Genomic DNA, 20,641 nt, shown 5'->3' on the forward strand with positions numbered 1-20,641 from the left:
TATTACAACTTCAACTTCATCTCCCATCCTTCATCATTATTCAAGCCAAAACATCATCAACACCATCAGTAGCCAGGATCACATCGTTCATCTTCATCTTCATCTTCATCCTCATCTTCCTCCTCCAACTCCAATGTATGTACACGTCTTCCTCACACTTCCTCCATCTTCAACGATCTGAATGATGCTACAAATTTATTGCATGTATTATCCGAGCAGGTTATGGGGTCTCCTCTCGCCTGGCTTGCGGATCCCTTTTCCAACTGACACCAGTTTTCCCCTTGTAACGAATTCGTCTGTAGCGTTCATAAGGCGTGTGCTAATCATTGCATAGTCGCCAGGTCACAATGGGAGTCTCCAAAGCACCCGAAGGACATTTCTCTATACTCTACTTCGCGGCCGCATCCACGTTCACTGCCAAATCAAGCGAACATCTCCTTGCCCCTCTAGCAGCTGGACAACTCTTCGCCCTGCTCGAACAGCGATACCCTGGTATAACGGACAAAGTGCTCACCAGCTGTGCCGTGACTGTGAATCTCGAATATATCGATCTCGAAGGTGATGGTGATGGTGATGATGCCGAGCACCGTGATCTGGTCATCAAGGCAGGCGACGAAGTGGCAATCATACCACCGGTCAGTTCCGGATGAATAATCAACTCTTGAATAACCAAGGTACCTGCCATGACCAGGATTCGAAGCAAAGCAACGTTCCTGTCCCACTATAAACTGCTCAAGCCAGTGTTCTTACCATGACTTTTATTGGTAGTGCAGAGGTGACCTTTTGACAACCTTATAATCCAAGGGTAGGGTTTGCGCACTTGCGGATCTGGCACGCCGAAATCAACTATCCGAGGGTGGACGGAGTTGTACTTGTGCACGGATAGTGCAGTGCAGTATCGCCCACTCCAAGGCGTAGCAAAGAGCGCCGCAATGATCCAGTTCTGAGCTGAAGGCGTGGAAGCCAAGTAATTTATTAGACTTTGGTTATAAGCTGCCAACCCTGGGCATATCGCAAAGACCTGCGATTGAGGGCCATCCTAGTATTCACACCAGTGTTACCACCCGTTACCAGCACACGTAGCACACCACGAATAGATTAGAGACGAAAGGGGACTGGAATATTATTGTTATTATTATCATTATTGTTGTTGTTATCCTATCATTGTTATTATTCGCCATTATTGTTGTACTGAACATATCACCAAGTGCCCAGATACTACCGGTCAAACAAAACACGTTCAAGTTATCGTAGGTACCTAGTATATTTACTCGAGGATTGAAGACTACTTCGATTTACTACGACTAACTATTTCCGGGAGTGCCGGGGTAGCTACATAGTACCCAACTATCCAGTAATTGGATTGAGTTTCTGGGTATTGCTGTAGGTACGAAGATTGAGTAATGGAATTGCATCACGTGATTTGTCACGGTATTGAAAATCCACCGACCGCCGACAGACCGCATCATCGCAACATCGGCATCATCAATCTCCAGAGCTTCCAGGCTCCAGGTTTCCCATACGGACGCCCAGCCTTTAACTTTTAAGGTTATAAGGGTCTCATCCGGATCATGACGACCGATCCTATCGACCCGCGGCTTCACTACCCTTCCTCCCTGCCACCGCGCACTCTTCCGCAGTCCTATCCGACCAACTCTGCTGCACTTCAAAGTGCTGCCACCGCCGCCCAACAACCTTACTACAACCTCCCCACCAGCGCGCATCCACCTCCCCCGCAACTTTCTCATTCGTCGCCGAGCAATCTCGATCCCGCCCTCGGGCAGACCTCCCCAACAGTCAACGATGGCACACCGGACAATCATGATGATGGCGGACACAATATCGAGCGCGATGGGTTAGTCAACAATACGGAATGCAGTCAGAGCTCGCGCAAGCTTCATCTGCCCATCCTTGCTTGCTTGCTCGTTTGTTGTTGAGCGTGCTCTTCCACGCGGTCACAACATCGACCAAAAATAGGTCTCTCCAAAAGAGAGTCGAGTTCAATGGCAGATGATAGCGTGCACTGACAACCGCATATCCCCGAATTGGATTGCCCAAACCGACACTGACAATGGTTAGGAGCCATGACGAACATCCGGTGGGGATCTCCTCCACTGACATGAAGCGTCCGCGCGCATGCGACTCCTGTAGAGGCTTAAAGGTGAGGTCCATTGTTGCTTCTAGGGAAATCACCCGCTGAGCAATTGTCTGCGTAGGTTCGTTGCGACCAGGAAAGACCTGACCGGTCATGTCGACGGTGCGCAAAGGCCAACCGGCCTTGGTTCGTATCCCATCAATGTCGTATCGTGATTACAGCTGAGTGACATAGTATCACCACGCCACCGACGCGAAAACGGCAGAAGAAGGCAGATAGCCGTGTTGCCGAGCTGGAGCGCAAGATTGATGCACTAACAGCCACTCTGCACGCTCAGAAGACCGGAGTGCCCGACGGGCCGCCGTCAATATCCTACATCGGAAACCTGCCGCAGCCTGAGGATCATAGCAGCACGTTTGAAACACGCGAGGCACAGTATAGGTTCGGGTCCATCAATCATGACTGGAGCAGTGGGGCGGTTGGTCAGTATCCTGATCCACCCCCGGGCTATGGACCAGCTCAAACTGCCCAAAGGGGCCCAGAACCTAAGCGACGAAAGCTGGATGATGACAGGAACAATCACGCAGTAAGCGCCCCCGAAGAGGTTCATTCCACTGTAAGTCTCACTCCCTGACATACGCCGCAGACGATACCAGAAGACATGGATGCCATCCATCGTGATTTAGCGGAACATCCTGAAATGAAACGTACCAATAAGAAGGGAATACAGGCAGATCACTCCTACATTAGCAACCTCATCGATACGCTTGTGAGGCCTGACGTTGCGGAGCGAATATTCTATCGATACGTTAATGAGATCTGTCCACATTTCCCCGCAGTTCCAATGGCACCCGGAACGACAGCACGCGAGATTCGTGAGAAAAAGCCAGTGTTATTCTTGGCAATACTTGCAGGATCCTCTCACGGAAGTGCTGAGCAGCTGGTCTCGCAAGATGTGCAACGAGAGCTTATGCAAATGCTCAAAGACCAGCTCGCCGATATCATCTGGCGCAATGGCGAGAAATCCTTGGAGATTGTCCAAGCGTTGCAGTTAGGCGTATTATGGTACACTCCATACTTCACTCCATGTTCTCACAGCATCTCTAACGCACGAGCAGGTACCGACCGCCATTACATTACGAGCAGCATAACTTCTATATGATGGTTAATTGCGCCGCAGTCATGGCACTTGACCTAGGCTTAGGGCGACAGCCGACTCCGAATGTGATGAAGTTACCCGTTGGACCTTTTCGCCGGTGCAATCCGAATGCTGCAAGTATTGAGTCACGGCGAACATTCCTTGTTTGCTACTACCTCTGCATGAGTATCACCATGGTTCTTCGCAGACCGATCTTATTGCGCTGGACCAAGTACATGGACGAGAGTGTGAAGATGCTCGAAACATCTCCTGATGCCCTTCCGTCCGACAAATTGCTCGTTCAGCATGTAAAGATGGCCCACATTGGTGAGGACATATCCGTGTCTTTTAGTATGGACGATCCTTCGGCCGAGGTCTCCATTTCTGAGCCGAAAGTCATCTATGCGTTGCGACGTTTCGAGGCAGATCTAAAACAATTAAGAGATGAGAACGCGCAATTCCTAGACGTTGATCGTGAGTCCCTAGCCCCGCTGGTTTTTGTTATCGCTGACTTCCCGAAGCTGCTCTTCGACTCGCTGAGCACGTAACAAACCTCTATATCCATGAAATTGCGCTGCATCACAATCAGAGTCCAGCAGACTTCCAGCCCCCTTTCCCGTCGGAAACACTGCAATCTGCGGTTGGCAAGGATGCAATCGGTCCCGCCCACATCAGCGCTCTGGGCGAATGTCTTACTGCAACCCATGGGATTTTGGATACTATTCTTAGTGTTCCCCTCGAAATCCTTCTGACCCTTCCCGTTATATTTTGTGAGTGTTGTATTCGTAATTTTCTCGATCGCCCGAGACTGATTCATATGTACAGGTGTCCGCGCTATATATGCGATCGTGTGCTTGATGAAGATGTGGGTGTCGGTCAATAGCCCCGGAGAAGTCGGCTTCATTATCAAGCAAGAGCATCTCGGTATCGAGTCATACACGGAGCGCCTCGTCGCCATGTTCAACGCCATCGTGATACGTGACGCGCAGAGCCCGCATGGCAAGTTTTTCTTTGTCGCTAAGCGACTGCAAGAACGGTTTGCTCAGATCAAAGAGGGTACAAGCAGGACAGAGGCTGAAAATAGAGACGATTCGCGTCGGGCAGCAGCAAAGACAGAAGCCAACTCGCATCCCAAGCAGGATTCAACTAACCAGACACCATTGCATCTTCTTTCCGAAGTCGCCATGGGAAGCGGCAATCCCCCAGTGGCTCAATCACAGCAGGCAGCAGGTCCTCCCAACCAGCCGCAGGCTCAGCAGCTACCGCCAGGGTGGTATGATGTAGGATTGACGCAGCAATCGGGTGCGATGGAGATACCCCAAAGTGGATTTGACTCCAGCTTTGATATTGCGCAATTTGACTTCGGTATGGGGAGCGATGCAGACTTGTCGGCTTTATTCATCCCAGATGCCGCCCTTTGGAACTTTGGAACAGTGCAGACTGGGACGTATACTGGCGCTTCTTTTTAAATGCTTGACCGAAAGGTCTAATGTATTATACAATATCCCTGTCCTAATAACGCTGCGTTCGTAGTGGATTCGGACCACGGGTGATGGGTATGTACTAGTAAATGGGCCGTTCACTGTGCATAGTCTTTAATTGCACTGAAATGGAACCAATGTCGCTAGGTAATCATTCAGATCTTTCCTTCCCCGTCATGTCTTTCTGCTCCTAGTTCTGAATCGCTTACAGCCAGTAAGTGAACCTTAAGGAAATATGCTAGATAGCCGTTGTGATCCATCTTAATGCTATCTGATTCCCTTCACTGCTTCATAACTTACGGATATCGGCATGGGCGCAATTGATTTTGAGCCCATATCAAAGTATTCATGGGAAGATGTATCTTTCATATTCCGAAATGTTGACACTCTTTGTTGGTATCGTGATGGCTGTATCTACCACTGAATCTTGATAATATATGTAAAGCCTGTAGTACAGTTGTTTGCAAATACATGCGAGAGGTTCTTTTGAGGTTTAACTTGCATATTGTGCATGAACTATGAGCGATGGGGGGGGATTCTGCATAGTGAACTATTGGCTTTGGAGACTATGGTCTCCGGCGTATGGGTTACTATGCAGTGTACGGTGTACTCTGTAGTGCATAGACAAGATCATATCGTTTGATTGGGGTGGCGGGCTAAGAAAATGAGTGGGTGGCTGGTCGAACGTCCTATCACTATGGTAGTGAGGATGAAAGTTGAATAATGTTTGTTGGTTGGTTGGTTGGAAGGCTACGGGTTGGTTACTTCCAAACTGTAGGTACCTATATGAATACAAAAAGGACAGCAACACAAATATCTGAAAGAGGGAGAAGGTAGGTACTGTGGTTTCCTTTTTGGTTATTTTCCCCGAACGACGAAAGCACCTTCATCATTCAACTTCTTAAATACTCTGGGTAGAGTGTATTGTAGCCAGTAAACAGTCTAAGAATATCGTAAACACGCCGCTGAAGACATAGAATACTAGCAGGGGGCCAGCCTGAGGTGCCGGTCCTTTGTACGTTGATTCAATAATCCACAGAAAGAGGACATAGAAAGCTGATCTACAGTTGAACTCTCGTGTAATTTGCGATAGGCATAAGCTGTTTTGATTTCTATTAAAAACGGTCTTTGTCTCTCTATCCATGACAAGATTCAACTTCTCAAGAAAATCCAACGTCAAGTTACGTCAAGTTTGGGAATGGCGATAGACTTGGAGCAATTGTAGTGTTCATGACCTAATCATGTTGAGCGCCGGTGATGTCAATCACAAGAACAAGACCCTAAGCCGAACAATCCGTTGTTGCCGACGAGGCTGAGAGAAAGAAAATTAAGCCTTTTGGCATGAACCAAGCGGCCCATTGTCGATTTGTTTCACTGATAGCAGCATGATCTTGGATCACTATTGGGCTCAAATGCAGCAGGGCCCCCAGTGATTTCTTCGACATCCTTCATAATCAAGGCGTGTGCTGGTGGATCGTAAAACCACAACACAGCACAGAAATTGGTAATGCGATCGGGACAGTCCACTCATCAAATGCAATACCCAAGAGGCACAGAGGTTAATTGCAAGAATACTTGTAGGAGTAACGGGGGCACAGAATCAAGAAGATGTGGCGGTGCGTCGTCATTCATTCGGAACTGGGCGGGTCTGCGCCCGGAATCCGGCACCAGGCGACGTCACCACACTGCCACATTTCCATGATCTGGTTTATTGGTTCACGAGAAGTTCCAAGGTCACGACTGTGACTAAATAAAGAGGCATGCTCCGCGCCAAATATTATACTTCTATATCTATCTTCAAATACACATACAAACAAACTATCAATCACTCCAACTCTCTCTCCAACTCTCGCAGACGAATCCCAAGACCTCCCTTGAACAACTAGACCAACAATCGCAAACATGTCGAACGGCACATCGAGCACCGTACGTTATACCCTAAACACTGAATGACAACCCAACTTACACTTGCCAAGTCCGATGTCCTCCTCTACTTCCTTGCTATCTTCGTTCCTTTCCTCTCAGTTTTCATGAAGCGTGGCTGTGCAGCCGACCTCTGGATCAACATCGCTCTCTGCATTCTCGGCTGGATCCCTGGCGTCATCCACGCGTGGTACATCATCAGCAAGTATTCCACGCCAAAGGAGATCCGTCGCACATATTAGACTACTTTACGGTGTGAACAAAGCAGGGGAGAAGATAGGCACTATGTATGGGTCGAGCAGGCCATCCTTACGACGGGACCCTTTCTTCTATTTTCTTTTACACGCGATGGTACTATTTATATATCCACTATGCTTTCTTTTCTCTTCGGTGTTCCTTTCGCGTCATGATGGCACACGGGAGCGGTATTGGTGTTTGGATATTCATCATATTTATTACAGTGAGGGATAGTCAAGACGAGAATCAAAATCGAAATCAGCTTCCTAGATTTTTCATTTCTTGTTTCTTATTATACGATGTGCCCATAACTTCCTTTAGTAAAATTGTACGGTTACATTTGCTAGATCTGGTGCGACAAAGCTTGCCATTTAAACGTGTGCGCAATTGAACATACAGAGGAACAACATCTTGAGCTCATTCAATTTGGAAGCAAGTAAGCGTGAAGTGACGATTATTGCTGATCTATCAGCCGGAAATCATGGTAAATTGGCTCGAATTGTGAAACTCCATGACTGATGCCGTGCCTGTTATTGCCATTCCTGTCACATGCTGGTTTTTCTGGGAGATAGTACTGCCAGTGAGTATGACTTTACGTTCATTGATACTTGCCGGTATCATTGACGACAATAATAATATCGCGCAATCGCCCGCATCATTATAGACCCGTCAAGCCGCTGGAACTTTAGGTCTCCTTTACCACATGAACTTGTAGCGTCTTCGCTCTGTTCGTATTGCAGTTGGCGGACCGTCAATCGTGCATGTACCTTTACATGGCCAGAACTCCATCCGGTATTGCATGTTTCGCTAAAACGGCATCGGAATCCCGTCTTGGATCGAATGTACCGTCGTACACATGGCTACCGAATCCAAAGCATGATCTAAGGACATGGATCTGCGCTCGCTGCTTTGTATATGATGCTATAGACGAGGCTACTGACATTGATAAGTGTCAATTCTGCGCGCTCTCCTGGCATGATCTGGAACCCCAGAGATCCGATGCGCCCAACACTTTGTGGGGAATTACGGTCGCTCCGAACTATGACTGTCCGAGACATGATCATCAGAACCAGAGCGAATACCGTGGTTCAAAGGACCTAACGACCGAGTATGTGCAACTATCTACTAATAGGCATGCAACTGACGTCTAGTACAAGTAAAGTTTTCACTATAGGACATAGACACATTTCCCTCGTCAATATCAAAGCTGCAAATTCCTTGGATGGCAGGAGCGCCGATGTCTAGCGCGCGGCATCAGGCTGTCCGCTATAAAAATTCATACAATACCAACGGAAAGTTCTGGCCCCTCAAGTCATTGCCCAAGTTCGTACTGGTTAAGTGCTCGCTCTTCCAAACATCAAATCAAAATACCTAGGTAGTAATCGCACCATCGTACTCGAAATTCCGTCGCGCCATCTCATTCAAATGGCACTAGGTTGCCAGTGACAATTCCGTTAATAGTTACACCCTTACCACTCATACCGGCAGCCTCTTCTAATGACATTCCTATTATGTATAGAAATTTTGGACCAGTTCGAGGAATAGTCTCAAGCTCGACCAGACTAGGTATGAATACTCAATGCCAAACCAGGTGCAATTCGAATACAGCAGGAGTGTATGTATAAGACTTATCACACTACTGTATCCAAATCCAAATGCATCATATAGAGAGGGCGACAAGTCAACCTCAAGATTTGCATCAGGGCTACCCGCCGAAGTAGTTCCCACTGCTAACTGAGCGTAATATCCACCGCACATGTAGAAGTTGGGTGTACTCGTACCGACATGTACTTGTAACGGTTAGAGGTTAGCATAATTAGTGAAACCCGGGTGCGTACAGTTCCTCGTTTGGGGGGAACTGTTTCTGTTCGGAGGAAACGAGTGACTAATATTCTGAACAGATCAAGTTCGAAGAAGGCCATAACTACGAGTAATAGTGAAATGCGAAACAGGTTTTCCTGCATTGCTGCACCAATAATAAACCATTGTGTGGCACGAAGCGGGCCGATTCCATTTTCTAAGAGGCGGAGCGGCAAGAATAGGAGTCGCATCGCATCACTCGGCAATAGATACCTAGGTATGTACTTGTAATGATACTTGTACATTATTCAAGCAAGTTCACGGGGAACATCAGGGGCCCCGGAAAATGAATCGCCCTCACTTATTAGAGAAACCCTCCGATTCGAGTTGGTCCCCACATCGACCAGGTCAACCTCTTAACCTATTTTGCGCGGCTATGCCTGGTCTAGTCTGCTCCCCCCAAAGACTTGGTTGTCGTATTTTCTAAGTGCCGCGCTTATTCTAAGAGGGAAGCTTTGGAGCCCAATTACGGTCTCTTACAAAGCCCTGGCGCAATGCCATTGCTTGAGCGTTATTAAGGACATAGCCAAATCTGGTAATCATTAGCACTCGCGCCACCGTCTTCACCATCAAGTGCAACACTTCAAATACTTCTCCAGATGGAGATCCCCAGACTGTCTTCACTCCGCTTTTTCGCTCCACAACCACACTCCAAATATGTCCGCCCCCGCCGGTACCGTCGAGGAGCCTAAGAAGGCAGAAATCGAGAAGATTGATGCCGTTCTCGATGATTCTCAACAGATCGCCGCACATGCTACCGACTTTGAGGATCACGACTTGAGCATTTGGCAAACCATTCGCAAAAACCCATGGGCAACGTTCTGGTCTCTCTACGCATGCTGGACCGTTATCCTGCTCGCTTTTGAGAATCAGGCTGGTGGAGCTGTTGTTGGCATTCCGGAATTCCGAAAGGACTTTGGACATGAATACCCAGCGGGATCAGGGTCTTATGTCGTCCCAGCCAACTGGCAAAGTGCTTTCAGTGGGGCACCGCTCGCAACGTAGGGCAGAACTCCCGAAACATGGATTTTGAATGGCGCAACTAACAAGAAGCAGCCAGATTATCGCGTGCCTGCTCACCGGCCAATTGTCCGATGCAATCGGTCGTCGGTACACTCTCCTGATTGCTCTTATCATTGGATTTGCTGGCGTTGCCGTCGAATTTGTAGCTACTACGAACCCGGTATTCTTTGCAGGAAAGTTGGTCAATGGAGTATCCATAGGTATCCTCTCTACCATGATGATAGGATATGTTGGCGAGATTGCACCATTGAAGCTTCGTGGTATCCTTACCTGCTGCATTGGTGTAGCATACGGTGTCGGCCCTCTCACTGCATTCATCATCATCAACTACACTGGCAGTGTCGAGAGCCGCTGGGCATATCGAACCATCTTTTGCTCGCAATGGGGATTCGCAGCCGTGGCCCTGATTCTTTGGCCATTTATGCCTGAGTAAGCTGCTTGCCCACAAGGCTAATGTAACTGCATAATCTAACAGTGTTTAGGTCGCCTTACTGGTTGATTATGAAGGGCAAGAATGATCGCGCTCTGAAGAGTTTGAACAAGCTGGGCTACAAGGATGAGCGCGGCGAGCAGCGCCTTGCTCTCATCCAGGTTACTCTCGAGGAGGTTAAGAAGGAAACCGAAGGAGTCACTTACGCTGAATGTTTCCGCCGGTCCAACCTTCGTCGTACGATTGTCGCCATCATGCCTTTGACCATCCAAGCCTTTTCTGGTATTTCTTTTGTTGCGGGCTACTTCACCTACTATCTACAACTTGCGGGGTACCCCACAGATCAAAGTTTCAGGATCCAGATTGCCCAGCCTGTATTGTCTATTGTTGGCAATCTCATGGCGGCCGCTGTTGTTGATAAAGTAGGACGCCGGGATTTGACCTTGTATGGTCTGATAATCTTGACCGCCTTCCTTCTGATTACGGGAGGTCTTGGAACCAACACAACAGACCAGGGAATGATCAAGGGAACCGTCGCATTCATTCTCATCTACAGCTGGTGGTACAATGTTGCTCTCGGCAGCAGCAGTTTCTCCATCCTGACCGAAGTTCCGACCTCGCGCCTCCGCTACAAGACGGTTGCTCTCGGCCTTGCCTGTGCCGCGTGCGTTAACGTCATGTGGCAATTCACCATTCCCTACATGTTCAACCCTGACCAGGCCAATCTCGGGGCCAAGATTGCTTTCATTTTCGGCGGGCTCTGCCTGATTTGCATCGCTTACTTATGGTTCTATCAGGTAGAGACGGCGGGAAGAAGTTATCAGGAATTAGATGAGATGTTTGCGAAGAAGATTCCGGCGAGGCAATTCAAGCACTACAAGACCGATGTGCAGATGCAAAACGAAGTCGCTGCTGGCGCAATGCAGAAAGCGTAAGATGGATCTGATACAAAATAGTGGAAAGGACACAGTGGTTGGAAGTTCCGAAGTTTATGAAGAAATAGAAGTCGTGGAGCATTGTTCTTTCTTGAAAACAAGCTCTTTCTGGGTCTGAAAAATGAATTTCAATGTAATGCCGTGGTGAGTTACGACAAATGAGATACGGTGTATGTAGTCTGCACCCAGAGTAAAAATGTCACATGCCAACTTATACCCTAGGAAGTTATGTTGCGGTTTAGAGCAAAGTCGCTGATGGTGAACCAAGTACAATAATCTCTAAGACCAATACTGTGTAGTGTAATATGGCGGAAGTAACTCATATGAGCATGCTTGTAAAACATCTGAACGGCTGCAATTCTGGACCGATACTGACAGAACAAAGGCAGATTGACTCGTCATATGAGCACAGAACGATAGAGGACTGTAGACGAGACGAAGATGAATTAGTTACCTGTACCTAGGCACCTACTAAATTAGGTCTTCATAGTAATACTGTACTGTTCGTACAGGGCACTTGTTCTGTGCACTATTAATTATTAATTACGAGTAGTGTATGCGCCGGCGCGTTTTCGGGATTGACAAGAAGAAGTTAGCACAAGCACGGATAGAATGATGATGGACGAAAACCCCATCTGTCCCCCCGTCTCGTGTTTCCCCATATGGAATCGTGGGGAATGAACTCTCGGTATGTGTACATTATTGGGTACGAATAATAGAGGCTTCATAATTATGCAGGTACTGCATTTGGTAACATTTCCCCAAGTGAGTGCCTAAGATACCCCGATTAGACCACCATCTCCATCCCCACCTCATTGCCCGCTTATTTTCCATCCAAGACCCGCTTTCTAGCGGTGGAAGCACTTCTCGCAAAACGCGCAATTCGTTCTGAGAGGAATCTTGGCCTTTATGAGTATTTCCCTACAATAGCTATAGCATTGGAAAATATCATCCCTCAATCTGCGTGCTTCATTTCATCGTACAGTGCCTCCAGTCATACATCCGCTCATCCGTTCACATCAATCATCACCATGACGGAGACCGTTAACTCATATCCCACAAAACCGCGAGTTTTCATTCTCACTGACATCACCAACGAACCAGATGATTCTCAGTCTTTCTGTCGCTACCTGACATACTCAAATCAATTCGACACTGAAGGTGTCGTACCTACAACATCAACGTGGTTGCGTCATAGAGTCGCACCCGAAGGCGTCCATGACATTATAGACGGCTACGCACAAGTGGTTGATAATCTCAACGCACACGTGCACCCTAGCAATCCCTATCCATCGCCAGAATCCCTTCGCAGTATTGTAAAGGCTGGCTCTCCCGTTTACGGCATGGAGGCAGTTGGGGACGACATTCCCCTAAGCGAAGGTTCTGAGTTGCTCCTCCAGCGCTTGGAAGCCGATGACCCACGGCCCCTCTGGGTAATCGTTTGGGGTGGCACGAATGTTTTAGCCTCTGTTCTTCACCGCATCCGAAATAAGCCTCAGGCTGCCGACATTCGCTCAAAACTTCGCGTATACACCATCTCTGACCAGGACGACTCGGGAGCCTGGATTCGTCAACAATGGCCCGAGATCTTTTACATCTGCAGTGTTCATGGTTGGAATCAGTACTACTCGGCCGCCTGGATTGGAATATCGGGTGACGTCCCTGAAGACAGAGGTGGTGCTGATCGCTCTATGGTGACACCGGAATGGATTAAGAAGAACTTCCAGATCGGTCCATTAGGTGCAAAATACCCGGACGTTATGTACGCGATGGAAGGTGACACACCAACCTTCCTCTACCTTATCCAGAACGGGCTGGGGAACCCCGAGGAGCCAAGCTGGGGAAGCTGGGGAGGGAGATACACACCTGTCAACGTTAGCCACAGAGGCACACCTTCAAGGGGACACTTTGCAGACTGTGGTGACGAAGTCATTGGACTGAATGGACAGAAGTTTGCAAACTCTCGAGCCACCGTGTGGCGATGGAGAAATACCTTCCAGAGCGATTTCGCGGCACGAATGCAGTGGACATTGACTAGCGACTTTAGCAAGGTTAACCATGCGCCAGTAATTGAGGTCAACGGGGAAAAGGGGCTTGGGCCGACCTTTATCGATGTCAACGCCGGATCCTCGATCACATTTGACGCGAGCAACACCTACGACCCCGATGGTGATGATTTGACGTTCAAATGGTGGCAATACAAGGAGCCAAGCGCAGTTCAGACAGGGCATAGCTGGGAAGTGACTGTTCTTGACCTGAAAGTAACAGAAAGCGGCATGAAGTTGGACGTCGAGATACCGGAGGCAGAAAAGACTTGTGCGGTTGTGCGCTCGACGCCACCAAGGCTGATGAAGAGGGGACCGCCGCTTCACATCATTCTTGAAGTTTCGGACAATGGAGCTCCTCAACTGACTTCGTACCGAAGAATTGTCATCACACCTATTAATGATAGAGCTGGTGAAGATGGTAAGCTTTTGAGCAGCTACGAGCTTTTGAGGGGTGGGGTGTCTAACTGGGGCACATTTCAAGAACTTTAGGTTGCGTCATGCTCCATTCTAAGTAGGAGGGCATCAAGTATTGAGAATGCATCAATTACGTGAACTCATTTTGGAGAGGAGAACGGGTTGCGAACTGCCTTTACAAAGCGAATAACCTTGAATCGACATACAAGACGATCATCTGCCTCTACCTCGTTTTGAAAGCAACACCCCAACCACCCAAAGCCAACGAGAGGCCCGTGAAAACAATGAGGGGCCCGTATGCCGTGCTATATCCCAAAGATCCAACCGAGTTTTCACTCCCAGCCTTCATTAATGGTACGCTTACCAGGCCTCCACTTACATATCCAATTCCCCGTGCACCATTCAATAAGCCGTACAGCATCCCGCTATCAAGCAATTCTCCACTTCTTTGTGCGTCACGTTCCATATCGTTTAGAACGCCAGCCCATGTCGCGCTGTATCCGCTTGCAAAAAAGCCAAATGTAATAGCAAACATGATGAGTAAGGCCGTGCTGCCACGCGAAGCCAAGCCCCAGAAAAGAAACGCAGACAAAGCGGAGCTGACGGCAGAAATGGCTGTTACAGTTGAGGCTGATAGCCGAATCCGTTTGTTATCGCTGAGGAAGCCGAAAAAGGTCGAAGAGCAGATGCCAGGAACATTGACGAGGGTAAGTAGAAGGGTTGAAAAGGTCGGCGATAGCGTAGACACATTGCGAGCATATTCGGTGAGATAGGTCTGGGGAACGCCGTATCCCGCGCTTTGGAGCATGGTTGCTGTGCTATAGATCCAGAATGTCCTATGCCTGAGAAATTGCATAGGGACTGTGCGCTCTGAGTCCGAGCCTGCAACTGGACGAGGTTGATGTGGTGTTTTTATAAGACTGATGCAGGGAGCCGCTGTACCAATCATTATTCCGGCCCATGCTATCATGGTAAGGCGAAAGCCAACTCGGTCGAGAAGACCTCGAAATATAAATGGGCAAACGGAACCGACAATGTTTTTGCTGGATAAACAAATCCCGTATGCGATCGCTCGGTTACAGACACGATTCTGGACAGCGAACCACTCACCAAGAGATAATGTCGTCGGGCTGTAAATCAGAGCGCACCCAAATGCCGCCAGAATGCCCTGAGTCACGACCAAGTGCCAAACATGTGTACTGAATGAGGAAATGACAAAACTAGCACAAGCAAGTAGAGCCCCCAAGATGGCAGCAATACGACGGTAATGAATCCATCTTTTAGCAAACAGGGCAAATAGAAAGGGCATGGACAAATACATGACGCCGTTAGAAGTCGTGCCAATCAACCCTGTTATTTCGCGGCTGCCATTCATCGTCCAGTGCTTAAAAAAGTATTCTTGCAAAATACCATAGCTCATAGCGAAACCTGACAATGTCAACTACCTATCTAGATGGAGAGAAGCGTTAAAGAGTATTGTTACCCCATATCGGAAGCTGTGATAACGCAGCACTTGCGAGGGCGAAAAGTCTTCGTTGGCTATCGCTCTCATGCAAATCATGCTCCTGGTTGAGGCCGCCATCATGAAGGACTTCAAGTTGGGAGCCTTGGTATGGCCGCGTTTGCAAAGCAAAAGTATTGTCGTAGCTCATGTTGAAGAAGTGTCCAACCTTCGATGATCTGGGTGAAGCAAAGCGGTGAAGCAAAGCGTCAGGGTGGACTGACTTGTAATCAAATTCCTAGGTAGTTATTGTGAGAAGAGGAGAACAGGAAAGAACGATTGCGTTATTATCTCACCTGTCAGACTCTCGACGTAAATGGGCCCTTAGTGCGCCTTAACCACCCGAATTTACCTAGCGAATCAACTGCAACCCTACAACTCCCTTTAAACTCCCTAACTAATAACTCTCCGCATAAGCCTATTTTTTTTGCCAGGGCTCTGGTCGCTTACAAAGGAAAATTTCGTGTTGTGATTAGCTAGGGAGTTGAGGGAGTTCTAGGGAGTTATTGGCCGCCTGGCAAGACCTCGGGCCCTAGCAAAGAATCGTGTGACTGGTGAGATAACGATTGCGCATGAGACGTCATTGTTGCGCACGTACTGGAGTATTCGCTAGTCATTAATGGGCAGGAGGGAACATCAGACACCACCATGTCATTACAACAATTGGTCAAGACATAATCTTTCGATATTGTGGTGTAACAACCTAACTAGATCTTCTCTGTAGTGCAAAATCTACGATAAATCAGTGTCTCTGCTGTCCTTTGCACCTTACACTGGCTTTGCTATCTCAACTATTGTTATCTTAAGAAGGTTTGAGTAGTAGAGGCTCTAATGAAACCATTCTCTCTAAACTCCAAGCATGGAAAGGGTCCCATTTAATACATACTCTGGGAGAAACTGATCGAGCCTGCGGTTTTGTACTGTCTTTGGACTTCCAAAAAAAATGAGTATATCCCAAGATCGACGTTACACATAGATGAAATGCGTAATATCTCTATGCAATGATCTCAGATATGAGTCAGTATTGTTAAATATCAAACTCTGGCATGATTGCCTACCTAAGTGTTGTGTCATAAAATTTATGACTTCTTCTTTTGCTTTTGGGAAATAGTAGTCCTTGTATAACCAGAGTCGAATTCGTCGAAGACAATGCAACTCATGATAGACCCCGAATGATGCTAAGTAGCCCCCTTTTGCAAGTCGAACTGAATCGTTTAACGAAGCCCCTGCTGCTATTATTTCGTTCTTAGATGCATTGAATGCAAGTGCTGCAGGATTTAGTGTATGGTCTAGAGGGAGAAAAGGGAACACACACGACGAATGAGGTCTTCCCATGCCCTGTTATTATCTGTATTTGGAGGCCCTGTGTATTGGCTTTTCATGAGAGTGCCATTACTTCTCTCAACCCTTGAAACAAGGCTGATTGCATTCGCTGCAGGAGCTATGAAAGATTATCAGAAAGCTTTGCAGTACGGCAATTATTCGTGTCTTACAACTACTCCAATTGATTCCAATGAGACTCTTTTGTAGAGTTAGGAGAGAAGAATTGACTACTAGCAAGCAAAGAACGAGGTGCAAGATGGTAAAATAGATAATAGCAAATACTCGTGATGCCAACAGTAGTCGATGTTGGTTTACAGCCTTTGTCCCGAGCAGCTTGTATGTCTGTCTGGGACTGCCTTCGGTTGCTAGAAATGCCATCTTTTGTACTTCTGTGGTCTTGAACAGTTCAAATAATGACATTCTTTCGGATTTTGGAAGGTTTGAGAGAAAAGAAGAATCCGCCTTGGAATACCTTGGACATGGGGCCTAGCCTAATTTGTAATTCCCTCAATGATGGCAGACATCGTCTACGTAGCATCTCCATGGTATCCCAAGGACCAGGAATGACCTCCTGTAAGAGGTCCAGTAAGCCAAGCTTGATATCCAGTATATCTTGGCATATTCACGGAGTTGGAAATAGTATTTACTCTGCATGGTCCTTCTGAACGCTGCATGTTGCATGCGTTTGGCCCCAACATAGTTATTTGATAGTTATCCGTTCACTGTTACATGCCATATCAACATGGTATATTGATATCGGAACACTTGTTTCGATGTAAAATCTACTAGAAGCAGGGATATAGCTTTTCTGACGTCAGCGCAAGTGCACATACATTCGGACTTCAAGTGTATTTCATTTACCCGGGCATCCAGCAGTCTCGATCTGTGCAGTACAAGGCAGATCAGATGCAACTGCGAAGATCATGGAGGAATGATCTCCTACGTAACTATTGATGATGGCTCTTGTATCAGGTTTGACTTAGGGGCTAAATCGATGGCACTCGTCTAAATATACAGGATACATTGCGTATGTATATATATTCCTACAATTAGTATGCTCGATCTTTTGAATGGTCACTTTCAATTACACCTGAGATTACATACAAAAACTTGAATACTTGACCGCTGTTGAGATTTATCAAAAAGGTCCGCTAGTGGTATCTCTCACTGTGCTTAGTTCTAGCTAACCGGCCGGTAGTATGAATTTATATCTACTTAGCGTCTATGTGTTGGCAGCAATTGTTGATACAGTTGTTGCTAACCCCTTTCCTCAGGAAAGACCAAGTGAAACTCTCAGTAAGAATAGAATCAAAATTTCATAACTGTAAAAGCTTACTTGAGCAGATGTCTACATCGTAGGCTGTGGTACGTACCCAATGTGCAGTTACTCGATACATCCCTCTAAAGGGTGACAGGACCTATTCCTAGTCGCACTATCAATGGGAGGAGTGAAGTTGTCGAGAAAGCTGCTTGTCTCCATTGAGCTTGTTCAAGATGGAGAATGTTGTGTTAATAGAAGTGCTGCCCTAGTAGCTTACATAGGCTAAATTATGTTTCCAAATGTCTTGCAAAAACCTTTTGTGCAATTAGACGTTCGTTCTGATGGGAGTGTAACGAGATATGTCCCGCCAACATCCTACATTACTAAGCCTACCAACGTGCCATTCCTACTCTGATAGATCAATCGCCTGTCTTCAACCCAACGCAACTCTGGATCCCGAAGCTCTACCGCCGAAAATCTCCTGATCAGACTGGCTGCAATATACTGAGACTCAATGTAAACTAGTCTAAGGGCGGGGCAAATCCGCGGGCCTCCCGAGAATGGCGTGAATTCCCAGCTTGGCCGAATAAATCTCCATCTATCGGGACGAAAATTCTCTGCGTCTTTCCCAAAAACCTCCTCATCGCGCTGCATAGCACGGAAGTTCGTTTCGATGACGGTTCCTTTTTCTACCAGCAAAGGGCGTTGCCCATCGATGCCACCTCCTATAGGAAGAATACACGTTTGAATGCATTCTCGCTGACTTGCCTGGGCAATTGGTGTGAGCCGATGAGCTATGATTAGTGTTAGTTTGATTCTTTTCACCAATGAACCTGCACCTACTTTCTCGCAATGCCCAGTTTAGATATTTATAGGATGTAAGCAGCTTGTAGGTTAATTCTTGAGACTTGGTAGGCAAGATCTCCTTGCGCAACTCCTCCCACGCAGATTGATTGCGTGCCAGATGGAAGAAGAGATTTCCAAGTGTTACCGCAACCGAATCATGTGCCGGGCTGAAGACACTGAGGACTTGGTACCGAAGCACTTTCCTGTCTTTCGTTGTCTTTGCAAGCTCATCACTCAACCGAAGATATCTTGACTCTTCTTTCAGACCCTTGTCACAAGAATAGACACGACTGATGGCTTCTTCGACTCGGGCATCGACATAATTGTGCACAAGCTCGCACGAGGCTTTCCAATCCTTATCACGAGTAGCTGGATTCATGACAACCCCGCTTTGAGCTGTTGAAAACGCCTTAAGAAATTTACTAGATGCGTTGGGAGTAGAGAGTGCATTCATTGATTTGCCAAATATGAACTCTGTAGAAAGGTCGAGAGTCTGCCGTTCAATATAAGTATTTGGATAAAACCTATCATTGGTACGCTTTACTCACCAGACGTTTGAAAATAGGTAATAAATCTATAGTGCTGCCATCATCCGGAATAAGCTCCATAAACCTTTTTACGTGCCGGTGAAGTCGTTCAAAATTCGCGATATGAGCAATCTCAAAAGCAGGCCGAATTAGTGCACGGCTTTGTTTCCAATGATCTCCATCGGTAACAAGTATACCATCTCCGAAGAATCCATCCACCTCATAACGAATTGGTGCCAAGCCGAAGTTGTTGAAAAAGGTGGAATATATTGCCTTCGATAATCTCGGATCCTTAGTCTTGATCCAGACCTTTCCACCAGTAATAGTCCTGAAGGTTGGCCCGTAAGTCTGGAAAAGCTCTGTATTAAAATCGAGGAATCGCCTTTCTTTGTATGCCTCTGTACTCAGGTCCCCCAAATCTTTTCCGTGTAGATCTTTGTGTGGATAAGAGGGGGGATCTTGACAGCCATGGTGCCACTTGGCCTTCCATCGCGCGATGCTAAATTTCGCCTTGGTAGCAAATAGGTGAAGCGATATGCAAATTGCCAAAACAAATGATACACCTGCAATAAAGGCCATAGTAATAGGTAAAGATGTAAACGGAGTTTCTAGATGTAGAAAGTATCTGTTTCAATCCTCAATTGCAAGTAGGTTTATGAACAAACGACTATGCTAGACAAGATGGGTAGGTTTTGGCATACTATGAACATGAAACTATTACGCAGATAATTTACCTCTACGAAAAGAGCAACAGGGTCTGTGCATTCCTGCACTTTATATTACACACTTAGTCCCTCATGGCATGGTTTCATTGCATCAAGTAAACATGCATGATGTTGGAGGACTATGCATTTTGTCTGCTGAACGGCGATCCCTCAGAGTAAATGCTTCGGACTTCCGGCAAAAGTACCATTCATCGGGTTTAAGCGGGCTCAGGTGTATTGGATTCTGTTGCAGCGATTTGTCGCTGCCGAGGGAATGCCGTGTAGGGTTGTGGCACGGCGATACTGCACCTCGCCTCAAGGACTTTTGTGCCCAGCTTTCAGGCAACGACATCTGCATTGTTGAAAGTCTAAACGCTTGAACCTTGAATGAGCACTTGGCAATGGGTGATCTATCGCCTTATTGGTTTCCATCTACAGCTTATCATTTTAGCACTCAGCGGTCATGATGCAAATGTGCCATGCTGTGAGGGACCACCTTTGAGTTTGATTAACCGACAGATCAATTAGCTGGCGCAACGAAACCTTTATATCAAAGACTAACCCCCACAATGGAGGGCTATGGCGCCTATCCAAATGGAGCCGGAAACTGGGGCAACAGAACAACAGCATAGTACCAGCCCTGCGTAGGTCTGCCGAAGACCCAAAAGAGAGCACGGACGAAGGCCGGGCGGCGATCCTGGGAGAGAAGTTTTTCCCAGCCAACCGTCAAGCCGACCTGTCGGACATCAGGGACGACTATAACCCCCCAAGATTTGAAATGGACCCCGTGGTCACAGCCCAGGAGGTGGAAGACGTGATTAGGAAGCTCCCGAACAACAAAGCTCCCGGCCCAGACGGGATACAGAATGAGGTGTGGAAAGCCCTATGCGAGGAC

At 47.3% G+C, this 20,641-nt stretch overlaps 10 protein-coding genes across 10 annotated transcripts; 7 read left to right on the plus strand and 3 right to left on the minus strand.

Annotated features, from left to right (window-relative positions):
• Nucleotides 1-19: 19 nt before the first annotated feature.
• On the plus strand, nt 20-1,114 carry BU24DRAFT_427786 (molybdopterin synthase-like protein small subunit CnxG). Its single transcript, XM_033529307.1, has one exon. The coding sequence runs from the start codon at nt 348-350 to the stop codon at nt 648-650; it is 303 nt and encodes a 100-aa protein (XP_033379014.1). The 5' UTR covers nt 20-347; the 3' UTR covers nt 651-1,114.
• A 363-nt stretch (nt 1,115-1,477) lies between these two features.
• BU24DRAFT_427787 (uncharacterized protein) lies at nt 1,478-4,987 on the plus strand. Its single transcript, XM_033529308.1, has 8 exons — nt 1,478-1,855; nt 2,080-2,161; nt 2,217-2,281; nt 2,330-2,681; nt 2,742-3,160; nt 3,214-3,707; nt 3,755-4,003; nt 4,059-4,987. Exons 1-8 carry the CDS (start codon nt 1,572-1,574, stop codon nt 4,700-4,702), a joined length of 2,589 nt encoding a protein of 862 aa, XP_033379015.1. The 5' UTR covers nt 1,478-1,571; the 3' UTR covers nt 4,703-4,987.
• A 562-nt stretch (nt 4,988-5,549) lies between these two features.
• On the minus strand, nt 5,550-6,298 carry BU24DRAFT_427789 (uncharacterized protein). The gene has a single exon (XM_033529309.1). It carries the CDS (start codon nt 5,856-5,858, stop codon nt 5,616-5,618), a length of 243 nt encoding a protein of 80 aa, XP_033379016.1. The 5' UTR covers nt 5,859-6,298; the 3' UTR covers nt 5,550-5,615.
• Nucleotides 6,299-6,528: 230 nt separating this feature from the next.
• Nucleotides 6,529-7,144, plus strand: BU24DRAFT_378850 (uncharacterized protein; the record flags this gene model as incomplete). Its single annotated transcript, XM_033524676.1, has 2 exons — nt 6,529-6,640; nt 6,691-7,144. A coding segment is annotated over exon 2 (216 nt), but the record flags the coding sequence as incomplete, so codon positions are not given.
• BU24DRAFT_427790 (uncharacterized protein) lies at nt 6,529-7,145 on the plus strand. The gene is made up of 2 exons (XM_033529310.1): nt 6,529-6,640; nt 6,691-7,145. Exons 1-2 carry the CDS (start codon nt 6,617-6,619, stop codon nt 6,877-6,879), a joined length of 213 nt encoding a protein of 70 aa, XP_033379018.1. The 5' UTR covers nt 6,529-6,616; the 3' UTR covers nt 6,880-7,145.
• A 240-nt stretch (nt 7,146-7,385) lies between these two features.
• Nucleotides 7,386-8,808, plus strand: BU24DRAFT_414234 (uncharacterized protein; the record flags this gene model as incomplete). The annotated part of the gene is made up of 4 exons (XM_033526203.1): nt 7,386-7,454; nt 7,615-7,982; nt 8,408-8,489; nt 8,776-8,808. 4 exons carry the CDS (start codon nt 7,386-7,388, stop codon nt 8,806-8,808), a joined length of 552 nt encoding a protein of 183 aa, XP_033379019.1.
• A 499-nt stretch (nt 8,809-9,307) lies between these two features.
• BU24DRAFT_400196 (general substrate transporter) lies at nt 9,308-11,188 on the plus strand. The gene is made up of 3 exons (XM_033525444.1): nt 9,308-9,735; nt 9,791-10,186; nt 10,240-11,188. Exons 1-3 carry the CDS (start codon nt 9,392-9,394, stop codon nt 11,120-11,122), a joined length of 1,623 nt encoding a protein of 540 aa, XP_033379020.1. The 5' UTR covers nt 9,308-9,391; the 3' UTR covers nt 11,123-11,188.
• A 776-nt stretch (nt 11,189-11,964) lies between these two features.
• On the plus strand, nt 11,965-13,733 carry BU24DRAFT_63182 (DUF1593-domain-containing protein). The gene is made up of 2 exons (XM_033534489.1): nt 11,965-13,588; nt 13,652-13,733. The coding sequence occupies exons 1-2, from the start codon at nt 12,154-12,156 to the stop codon at nt 13,657-13,659; spliced, it is 1,443 nt and encodes a 480-aa protein (XP_033379021.1). The 5' UTR covers nt 11,965-12,153; the 3' UTR covers nt 13,660-13,733.
• BU24DRAFT_427791 (MFS general substrate transporter) lies at nt 13,671-15,205 on the minus strand. Its single transcript, XM_033529311.1, has one exon. The coding sequence runs from the start codon at nt 15,002-15,004 to the stop codon at nt 13,808-13,810; it is 1,197 nt and encodes a 398-aa protein (XP_033379022.1). The 5' UTR covers nt 15,005-15,205; the 3' UTR covers nt 13,671-13,807.
• A 2,639-nt stretch (nt 15,206-17,844) lies between these two features.
• BU24DRAFT_414237 (cytochrome P450) lies at nt 17,845-19,621 on the minus strand (the record flags this gene model as incomplete). The annotated part of the gene is made up of 4 exons (XM_033526204.1): nt 17,845-17,934; nt 18,063-18,463; nt 18,513-19,008; nt 19,064-19,621. 4 exons carry the CDS (start codon nt 19,619-19,621, stop codon nt 17,845-17,847), a joined length of 1,545 nt encoding a protein of 514 aa, XP_033379023.1.
• Between the last annotated feature and the right edge of the window lie 1,020 nt (nt 19,622-20,641).

Source organism: Aaosphaeria arxii (assembly GCF_010015735.1).
Source record: "Aaosphaeria arxii CBS 175.79 unplaced genomic scaffold BU24scaffold_11, whole genome shotgun sequence".
Taxonomy (NCBI): Eukaryota; Fungi; Ascomycota; class Dothideomycetes; order Pleosporales; genus Aaosphaeria; species Aaosphaeria arxii.

Excerpts from the sequence above, each read along its gene's own strand:
- BU24DRAFT_427786 (XM_033529307.1), top strand. The coding sequence starts at position 348 with ATGGGAGTCTCCAAAGCACCCGAAGGACATTTCTCTATACTCTACTTC.
- BU24DRAFT_427787 (XM_033529308.1), top strand. The coding sequence starts at position 1,572 with ATGACGACCGATCCTATCGACCCGCGGCTTCACTACCCTTCCTCCCTG. Across the intron at positions 2,162-2,216 it reads ACTCCTGTAGAGGCTTAAAG|GTTCGTTGCGACCAGGAAAG; the intron begins GTGAGGTCCATT and ends TTGTCTGCGTAG. Across the intron at positions 4,004-4,058 it reads GACCCTTCCCGTTATATTTT|GTGTCCGCGCTATATATGCG; the intron begins GTGAGTGTTGTA and ends TCATATGTACAG.
- BU24DRAFT_427789 (XM_033529309.1), bottom strand. The coding sequence starts at position 5,858 with ATGGATAGAGAGACAAAGACCGTTTTTAATAGAAATCAAAACAGCTTA.
- BU24DRAFT_427790 (XM_033529310.1), top strand. The coding sequence starts at position 6,617 with ATGTCGAACGGCACATCGAGCACC. Across the intron at positions 6,641-6,690 it reads CGAACGGCACATCGAGCACC|TCCGATGTCCTCCTCTACTT; the intron begins GTACGTTATACC and ends ACACTTGCCAAG.
- BU24DRAFT_400196 (XM_033525444.1), top strand. The coding sequence starts at position 9,392 with ATGTCCGCCCCCGCCGGTACCGTCGAGGAGCCTAAGAAGGCAGAAATC. Across the intron at positions 9,736-9,790 it reads AGTGGGGCACCGCTCGCAAC|CCAGATTATCGCGTGCCTGC; the intron begins GTAGGGCAGAAC and ends AACAAGAAGCAG. Across the intron at positions 10,187-10,239 it reads CTTTGGCCATTTATGCCTGA|GTCGCCTTACTGGTTGATTA; the intron begins GTAAGCTGCTTG and ends AACAGTGTTTAG.
- BU24DRAFT_63182 (XM_033534489.1), top strand. The coding sequence starts at position 12,154 with ATGACGGAGACCGTTAACTCATATCCCACAAAACCGCGAGTTTTCATT.
- BU24DRAFT_427791 (XM_033529311.1), bottom strand. The coding sequence starts at position 15,004 with ATGAGCTATGGTATTTTGCAAGAATACTTTTTTAAGCACTGGACGATG.